Genomic DNA, 8,793 nt, shown 5'->3' with positions numbered 1-8,793 from the left:
TGTTCTAGAGAGTTCGGAGTGGGAATGATATTGAGGAGGTCCGGCCGCTCCCACACACATACACACACACTACTGACTGATACCGGGGATCAGGACCCGTCACACCCAGTCACTCAGGGCAAAGGCAACCTGCGCCACAGTAGGAAAACAACAGAGGTGAGTATAGAGAGGAGAAGCGTGTGGCATGCTGACGTCAAGTGGTTAGCGTCACGTTAACATCATTAACGGCTGCAGTGTTTTAAGGTAACATCTAAGCTAGTTGGTGCTTTTTTTTGCTGTTGTTTTGTTATTAGGTTTATCTTACTGCCACACATCCTTAAGTATGCATGTTAAGTGTAGCTTAACCGATAAGATGCTTGACAGTTAAAATGACAAACAACAGGTATAAACTGCTACTGCTGCTGCATGTTCCGTCTTACTCAAAACGGTCGGGATGAAGTTTCTAATATGCGTTAAAGTTACATAAAGTGGGAAGAAAGATCCAGAAAGTTCGCAGGCTTCTGAAATATGAAAGGGCACGCCCACTCGCACTGCTGCTGATAGACTGGCATGTACTTGCTGCTGCACAGTCACTCTTTCCCATCATCACTCCCAAAACAAATGCAATGCAGTGTCCATAAACAGTGTTAGCGAAGCACATCAGTATAAACAAGAGTCAGTGCAATTTGCAAATAAAGTTGCTTTGCATTATCCAAAGCAAGCACCTGTATAAGTTGTCATATTTTGCAAATTAAGAATGCAAGCTAAAACCTACCCGTCATTATCTTTATCAATATAGGAATGTTCATGCGGACTGTAATAAAGCATAGCTAAAATCAACCCACTGTTAACCACAGTCCAAATATATTTATATATCAATCAGCTCTACTTTTTGCTAACCCAAGCCATAAAGCCCTGGCTCTTATCAAACTGCCAGTCTCCACATTTCTGCTGCACCACTACTGGCAGCATGCCCCACAGGAGGAACCCAGCCACCCACTGGCATGAAAAGTTTGTTATAATGACCTCCCATGTGGTTTAAGATTAGGGTATCATTACAGTGTGTTGGTAATCTGCTACTGTAGCAACAGTAAACATGGCTTTTCCTATTTAGCTGTTTTCCCAACATTTTCCACATAGTTTCACTCAGAAATGTATTGATAGAGAATCCCTTTTGTAGTTTATATTTTTGAGATTATAAAACAGAATATAGAATATTAGTGTCTTGTAATGGCCACTAGAGGTGATTTTGGATGGCGCATTCTTGTTAGACCAACAGCAGTCTGCACACTAAAAACACAGAGATAAAAATTTTGATTTTGATTATAGGTGTCCAAATACCTTATTCTTGGAAGAGGCCCATGCTTTCCTGTCGTTCCTTGTTAATGTAATAAAGGCACTTAATACCAAGTTCTCAGAAAGGAGGAGGCCTAGTAACAGGTGTGGTGGACTTAACTTTCACTGAAACCATTTGTTTGAACAGCTCAGACTCTGATAATAGCCTCGTTACCCCATACTACAAGAGTGCATCATGGTATCCCCACCCCACCAGTGCTTAGAGCTTAAGTTACTCATCTGCCACATATCCACACTGTCACTTTAGTGCCAGTCTGTGATTAACAACTATAAATAATGATCTTATTCTCAGGAACCATGTCCAAGGGACCAGCAGTTGGTATTGACCTGGGCACTACCTACTCCTGTGTAGGAGTTTTTCAGCATGGCAAAGTGGAAATCATTGCCAATGACCAGGGAAACAGGACTACACCCAGCTATGTTGCATTCACTGACACAGAGAGGCTGATTGGGGATGCAGCCAAGAACCAAGTGGCCTTGAACCCAAACAACACAATATTTGGTATGCTTTTTTCCCCCTAGAAAATTCAAGAATAGAAGATGAGCTTTGATGTTTCTGCGTATTAATCCTTTATTGCTTCCCAGATGCCAAACGTCTCATTGGACGCCGGTTTGATGACAGCGTTGTCCAGTCAGACATGAAACATTGGCCCTTTACAGTGATCAATGATGCTTCACGACCCAAAGTAAAGGTGGAATACAAGGGTGAGGCCAAGACGTTTTACCCAGAGGAGATCTCCTCCATGGTGCTGCTTAAAATGAAGGAGATTGCAGAAGCATACCTTGGCAAGGTACTTCTGAGCAAAAAGATTTATAATCTTTTATTTTAAGTCTCTCTTTCCCAGCAAGACACAGAAATGTCAACAGCAGACTTCACTGCTTGTGTCATGTTTACTTTTACAGCCTAGATACCTCCTGGTTTAAAATCAACTAAAAAAACCCTGCTCATCACAGTTCTCATTGATAGTCTTATTAAAATTTCCAGACGGTAACAAGTGTCGTAGTGACTGTGCCTGCCTACTTCAACGACTCTCAGCGCCAGGCCACCAAAGATGCAGGGACCATTTCTGGGCTTAATGTCCTTCGTATCATCAATGAGCCCACCGCTGCTGCCATTGCCTATGGCCTGGACAAAAAGGTATGCTAGAGTTTTTTGATGTTGTGTAGAAAGCCCTAAAGTTTGTCTAAATAAAAAAAATAAAAATGTAGTAAATCCACAATCTACAAATTACGATTAAATGCTACATTTTTAGGTTGGATCAGAGAGAAATGTTCTCATCTTCGATCTGGGCGGCGGCACATTTGACGTCTCGATCCTGACAATTGAAGACGGCATCTTTGAAGTGAAGTCCACAGCGGGTGACACTCACTTGGGCGGTGAAGACTTTGACAACCGCATGGTGAACCACTTCATCTCCGAGTTCAAACGCAAGTACAAAAAAGACATTAGCGACAACAAGAGGGCGGTGCGTCGTCTGCGCACGGCATGTGAGAGGGCCAAGCGCACCCTGTCATCCAGCACTCAGGCTAGCATTGAAATTGACTCTCTGTATGAGGGCATCGATTTCTACACCTCCATTACCAGAGCCCGGTTTGAGGAGCTGAACGCAGATCTGTTCCGAGGAACCCTGGAGCCTGTGGAAAAGGCTCTCCGTGATGCCAAGATGGATAAGGCCCAAATCCATGACATTGTGCTAGTGGGGGGTTCTACTCGTATTCCTAAGATCCAGAAGCTCTTGCAAGATTTCTTCAATGGGAAGGAACTCAATAAGAGCATTAACCCTGATGAGGCAGTGGCCTACGGTGCAGGTATGGCCCCTGTGTGCTTAGAAATAGAACAACAACTGTCTTGCACTACAGAGCTACTAATGAGCAACATTTTAAAACTTGATTTCACTTTTCTTTTTTCTTTTTTTTTCTGCAGCTGTGCAGGCAGCCATCTTGGCAGGTGACAAATCTGAGAATGTGCAGGATCTCCTGCTGCTGGATGTGACCCCCTTGTCTCTGGGCATCGAGACTGCTGGAGGAGTCATGACTGTGCTGATCAAGAGAAACACCACAATCCCCACAAAGCAGACCCAAACCTTTACCACCTATTCAGACAACCAGCCTGGTGTGCTCATTCAGGTAAAACTACAACCTCAGTCCCCTCTTCCATTTGTTTACTAAAATGTAAGACTGAAACATTGAAAATGCTTTTTTGATGTTTTGTCATCAGGTGTTTGAGGGTGAAAGAGCGATGACAAAAGACAACAACCTCTTGGGGAAATTTGAGCTCACCGGAATCCCACCAGCCCCACGTGGGGTTCCACAGATTGAGGTGACATTCGATATCGACGCCAACGGCATTATGAATGTGTCTGCAGTCGACAAGAGCACCGGCAAGGAGAACAAGATCACAATCACCAATGACAAAGGTAACTAGGAAGTGAACTGTATCCAGATTGTGAAAATCGAGTTCTTTGCATTTAAGCCATCTTATTGCTCTGCTACTCAGGTCGCTTGAGCAAAGAGGACATCGAGCGCATGGTCCAGGAAGCTGAGAAGTACAAAGCTGAGGACGACGTGCAAAGACAGAAGGTCTCTGCCAAGAACGGTCTGGAGTCTTACGCCTTCAACATGAAGTCCGCTGTGGAGGATGAGAAGCTAAAGGGCAAGATCAGCGACGAAGACAAACAGAAGATTTTGGATAAATGTAACGAGGTCATCAGCTGGCTGGATAGAAACCAGGTATGAGTTTGTGCTGAACTGTGATTAGAAACCTTGAAAACAAATGCTCAGAATAAACTTGCATTTGACTCCCTCTTGTTACTTCTCTACAGACGGCAGAAAAAGATGAGTTTGAACATCAGCAGAAAGAGCTGGAGAAGCTGTGCAACCCCATCATGACCAAGCTGTACCAAAGTGCAGGTGGGGTTCCAGGGGGCATGCCCGGCGGCTTCCCCGGGGGTGGTGCTGCTCCTGGAGGAGGAGGATCCTCCGGCCCCACCATCGAGGAGGTCGACTAAGCCGCAGCTTGAACAGATGTGCATGAGCCTGTTCCCTTTGTTCTTGAAACGTTCGTGTGAGAGTAACACCATTCATGTTATCGCAGTATTATGTAAATACTCAAAACCATTAACTTCCATTCTCTGTTGACTGTTTTGACTTTTTTCTTCTTCTTTTTTTTTTAACTTTGTTTTGTATGCCAGGCTTAAGGCTGTATCTGCACTGTGACTTTATTGATTAACAGTTTCTCTTGGAAGTGAAGTTCCTTTGAGTTTAGTTCACATTTGCATTCCCAGTGTTTTTCTGGGTTGATATATGAAGCTAAAACTGTTGTTTATTGCACAACGATTAGCTAAATTAAACCAAATGAAATATTTTCATGATTTCCGAGTCATTTATTTATTGCCTCAAAGCTTTTCTGTGAAATTGAGCAGCACTATGGAGTGTTTTCTCAGGCATGGCTTTCAGCCTGCACGTTTAAATCTGAAACTGCATCAAAGCCGATGACTAAGCAGACATGCTTGTAGTTTTTCAAGGCTTCCTTTGTGTTTTTGTGGGTAGTTTACCATCAAAGTTTATTTGCTGGTCCTGATAGTGTGCACAATAATAGAGCAGAGACAAGACAGGCAACAACATTTTTCTCATTTATTTTGCTTAGTCGTGACTACTTAAGATGTTGGAAAGTTCATGGGGGTGTGTTGGTTCCTCTTGGTCGCAGGTTATGGACCATTGCTGGTACACGTGTGAGAACATATGTTGAAGTGTTCGGCAGGTCAGCGCGAGTTAGAGTTTCTTGGGCATTCGTGCATCCGGTAGGCACACATGTAGAAGATACCTGAAACAGGGTAGGGTAAATAGTTCAGTTAAAAATAAAAAACACATAACACTTAAAGCATCATGAGATCCAAACCTGAGAAGAACGTGAGCACCACTGCCACCCAGCCCATTATATAGGACCAGGAGAATCGCCAGCTGCCATAACGTTTGCCGTAGTAGTTCACCGTCACCCCTGTGTACACAGCCATCGCCAGCAACACAAAGAAGCCTGCACAAAAAGATAGCGTAAGTACCGGAGGTGCTAATTCTCTGCTATACCAGGAAAGCTTTTATATGACTGCATGTGAGGAGCTCACAGGAGATAAAGAAGAGGATGCCAGCTGCAAATGTTTTGTCAAACCCGTCGAAGGAGGAGTAGTGGATGAAGGCCATGACGCCAATCACAATGCCAATGAAACAAGCCAGCAGGGAAAGGATCATGAAGGCCCGGGTGGCATCCCAGTATGCTGTGAGCCAGAGCGAGACAGGCCAGACTTAATAAATGCAGACTTTAGAAGTATGTTTATTCTTTGTTACACATTCAGTTTGTGAAGTTATATGTTGCCTGTATTTGTGCTTGTCCTAATGTAGGAGACAGATCTAGCTTGCCATCTAGAGCATGTCAAAAAATGTGATGAAGTAAGAGAGAAAATGGAAAGCTGTTTTATGTTGTGTTGCTGGTGCAAATAAAAGCATATGAAGAAATCTCACACACAGGCTCCCCACCAAAAATAGATTTCCTAATAACATCTGTGCCACTAGTGTGACTCGCAACCTACTTGAGGTGGAAGCACAATTTCGCAGTCCCCCTGTATGGAGGACTGAAAGTGCCAAAGCCAGAAATAAATGAATAAATAATTCAATGCAAGCCTTTCGCGTCTTTATTATATTATTTTCAATTTTGAAATAGTTCCCTTATTTTTAATGCTCTTTTTACATCACTCCCCGCATTCCTACTTTATTACCAAACATCAAAATATGTTGTGGGTTCAGGGAGTTTTTTTATTTGTCGATCAACACTAGGTTCAGAAATGTTTGCCAACAAATAAAGCAGTTTGTCTGGACTGTGCACGCTTTTATGAGTGCACATAAAGAAGTGTAGATGTGATGTTTTCTCAGGGTGGGTTTCAAAGTCAAATAATTTTATATTTATGCAAACAGAGGTAAAAAGGAAAGGGGAAATGTTTTTAAAATGAATGTATCTATATTCATTAATAAATGTTATTAACCACTTAATTTTAGAGATAAATAATTGCTGGTGCTATTTAAAGCATAAATGTTTTGGCATTTTACAATTAGTTAATGGCTATATGTATTATTTTTTCATCTACTGTGATATTTTTTAGTCAGTGAGTCATTTATTCATTTTATTGATTAATTAATTTTTATTTTTACATTTTGGTTTTGTTTTTTTTCAGATTGGGTTTTTAAGTTTCAGTCATCCCTACCCATGAACCTAAAGGGAGTAACCATAGTGAAAATTGGAACTAACAAAATATATTGATTAAATAACAAAGAAATTTTTTTTTTTTTTCATCGTTTTTTGTAACACCAAAGTATATTATTTTATTTTATTTTGGAAGTTTTGGTTCTCCATACTCATAAAGAAGAGAGGGGAAGTATTCCAGTGTTGATCAAGGTTCTGGACTAATTGTGAGCCAACTAAGACGTATTAATGAGGGTAAGCCTGTCTGTAGACATGCAGTGTAAGACAACCAGCAGGTCTTACCAATACTGTCTGTATGTGTCATGCATTTCCCAGGCACACAGTACCGCCACAGGCCCTGGTGCATGTAATTGCTGGAGTGCCGATACTGCATCCAGTAGTCAGTTGCCGTGGAGACAATGAGGAGTATGTTTCCAACTCCGGCACAGAACAACCCACCTCCCATGAAGCTGTACATCCTGCCAAAAAACACTGACTGACACGTAGACAAAAAACAGGTCAAGGCCTCACCACCACATCTGAGCCCCGGCTATACCAATTAGAGCAAGTACTTCCTGTTACAGAGAGGAGTAACAGTGGGCATGAATAAAACAATATCTAAATACATTCAGCGGCATGCCACAAATGCGATGCTGGAGCTATCGACAGATCTGATTGCATATATATGAAAAAGAAAAAAAGAACCGTCTTATAAGACATGAACAAGCAGCAGGCTCAATCTGACAAATCATTAACCTCTAACTCTGCTGCATCAGGAAGTGTCTATATCTTTAAAAGCACATGCAGGGCTGATAAACATTTTTCAAAGCCAGATATATTTATGTTAAATTATACCCAAGTCTGCCAAACATGGTACAGTGAACAGTATGTAAATGATGCACACGAGCTCGGGAATTTTATTCCATCTAGATTCAGTGGTGCATCCGTAACACATGGCATATTGTTTAAATATTTTATATAAAGTGGGCTTTTCCACTCTGTTTTAAATTTAATTGAAGTGAAATTTAAGAGAAGCAAGGATTCACCCACTGAACTTAATTCAAACAACACTAAAAAGGACTTTCTTATTCCATACAAAATACAGTTAATTGCACTGTGTTTCCATATTGATCACATACCTCTTTTTCCCCTTAGAAAAAGTCAGAGATTCCAATAATTCGGGTTGTCAAAGCACGGAGGAGCCCAATATTGCCCAGGATGGCAGGAAAGTTTTGTTTGTGCATAGGAAACCAAGCGAACAAACGGGCTGACGGAACAATGGAGCATGCTGAGCCACAACCAATCACAGAGGATGAGTTTTGTGTTTTAGGGAATCTGCTGAAAATACAAAACCGTTAAAGCGCTGCGCACATCTCGGCAATACTGATGACACAGGGCTTTTAATTCAAAATGCTCCACAACCATACACAGCAAACCCGTGGCCTGCGCTGCTCAACCATAGTACTGTTGAAAGAGAGATTATTTAACATAGTGCAAAATGTAGAAACAGAATCCTCTGCAGTGTTGAATTATGTAATGTGACTTTGGTAAATCATTTTGCCCATTATTCACATGTTAAAGTTTTGTTTTTAATAAATATTGGGCTCTTTCTCTCTTCAATATAGACTTTCATAAAATTCAAATTGTACAACTCACAAAAACTTTTATAAGGCTCATAACATAGATGATAAATCAACCATCTCATCATCATTTTAGTTCCACTAAAATGTTGAAAGTACAAATTATGATCATCTAAATAAATTTATATACACACACACACATATATATATATATATATATATATATATATATATATATATATATATATATATATATATATATATATATATATATATATATATATATATATAGCACTAGCGAGCCCAGAGGAATTCATTTAATTATAGATGAAATAAACAAAATAAATTGCTGGACCATATGCATGCAGTTGGCGTGAAAGCGTGATGAGTGTGGCTAATAAAACTGTATAATGTGGGTGAAGAAGCTGCAGCACAAGTGGTTTATCTTTGCTGTAGCACCTGGCAGAAAGAGCGGGCTGTAAAAGAGAGGGTTGCGTGTCAGAAATTAATATTTCATTCGGTTGCTTGATAGTGTAGCATATTCTATACGAAAAGGTGTTACTGTTGAAAGAGTCAGGACAGATGAGTTTCTAATCAGGAGCACAATCAGAGGGTCAATTATGAAGAGTTTGTTTTCCAAGAGTTTGG

The 8,793-nt window shown here is 40.9% G+C and overlaps 2 protein-coding genes across 4 annotated transcripts; one reads left to right on the top strand and one right to left on the bottom strand.

Annotated features, from left to right (window-relative positions):
- hspa8b (heat shock protein family A (Hsp70) member 8b) lies at nt 1-4,699 on the top strand. Its single transcript, XM_080889961.1, has 9 exons — nt 1-156; nt 1,628-1,837; nt 1,921-2,126; nt 2,321-2,473; nt 2,589-3,144; nt 3,260-3,462; nt 3,554-3,752; nt 3,833-4,065; nt 4,158-4,699. Exons 2-9 carry the CDS (start codon nt 1,633-1,635, stop codon nt 4,341-4,343), a joined length of 1,941 nt encoding a protein of 646 aa, XP_080746087.1. The 5' UTR covers nt 1-156; nt 1,628-1,632; the 3' UTR covers nt 4,344-4,699.
- Nucleotides 4,700-4,938: 239 nt separating this feature from the next.
- lim2.3 (lens intrinsic membrane protein 2.3) lies at nt 4,939-7,906 on the bottom strand. Of its 3 annotated transcripts, none has more exons than XM_080889795.1 (5): nt 7,705-7,784; nt 6,869-7,140; nt 5,457-5,606; nt 5,234-5,368; nt 4,939-5,158 (listed from the first exon to the last, which is right to left on the bottom strand). In XM_080889795.1, exons 2-5 carry the CDS (start codon nt 7,041-7,043, stop codon nt 5,097-5,099), a joined length of 522 nt encoding a protein of 173 aa, XP_080745921.1. In that variant the 5' UTR covers nt 7,044-7,140; nt 7,705-7,784; the 3' UTR covers nt 4,939-5,096. The 3 variants fall into 3 exon arrangements, with proteins under 3 accessions (XP_080745921.1, XP_080745920.1, XP_080745919.1); XM_080889794.1 differs by having other exon boundaries at nt 4,940-5,158; nt 6,869-7,057; nt 7,705-7,780; XM_080889793.1 differs by having other exon boundaries at nt 4,943-5,158; nt 6,869-7,061; nt 7,705-7,906.
- Between the last annotated feature and the right edge of the window lie 887 nt (nt 7,907-8,793).

Source organism: Rhamphochromis sp. 'chilingali', assembly GCF_963969265.1.
Source record: "Rhamphochromis sp. 'chilingali' genome assembly, chromosome: 8".
Classification (NCBI taxonomy): Eukaryota; Metazoa; Chordata; class Actinopteri; order Cichliformes; family Cichlidae; genus Rhamphochromis; species Rhamphochromis sp. 'chilingali'.
Note: the sequence above shows the minus strand (reverse complement) of the source record. Positions and strands in the feature narration are given on the sequence as shown.

What these genes read in the sequence shown, in the direction of transcription:
- hspa8b (XM_080889961.1), top strand. Translation starts at nt 1,633, where the DNA reads ATGTCCAAGGGACCAGCAGTTGGTATTGACCTGGGCACTACCTACTCC. An exon ending in CCCAAACAACACAATATTTG is followed by an intron (nt 1,838 to 1,920) that starts GTATGCTTTTTT and finishes ATTGCTTCCCAG; the next exon opens with ATGCCAAACGTCTCATTGGA. An exon ending in GCTGGCTGGATAGAAACCAG is followed by an intron (nt 4,066 to 4,157) that starts GTATGAGTTTGT and finishes ACTTCTCTACAG; the next exon opens with ACGGCAGAAAAAGATGAGTT.
- lim2.3 (XM_080889793.1), bottom strand. Translation starts at nt 7,043, where the DNA reads ATGTACAGCTTCATGGGAGGTGGGTTGTTCTGTGCCGGAGTTGGAAAC. An exon ending in CATCCTCTTCTTTATCTCCT is followed by an intron (nt 5,369 to 5,456) that starts GTGAGCTCCTCA and finishes CTTTTTGTGCAG; the next exon opens with GCTTCTTTGTGTTGCTGGCG. An exon ending in GGTGCTCACGTTCTTCTCAG is followed by an intron (nt 5,159 to 5,233) that starts GTTTGGATCTCA and finishes ACCCTGTTTCAG; the next exon opens with GTATCTTCTACATGTGTGCC.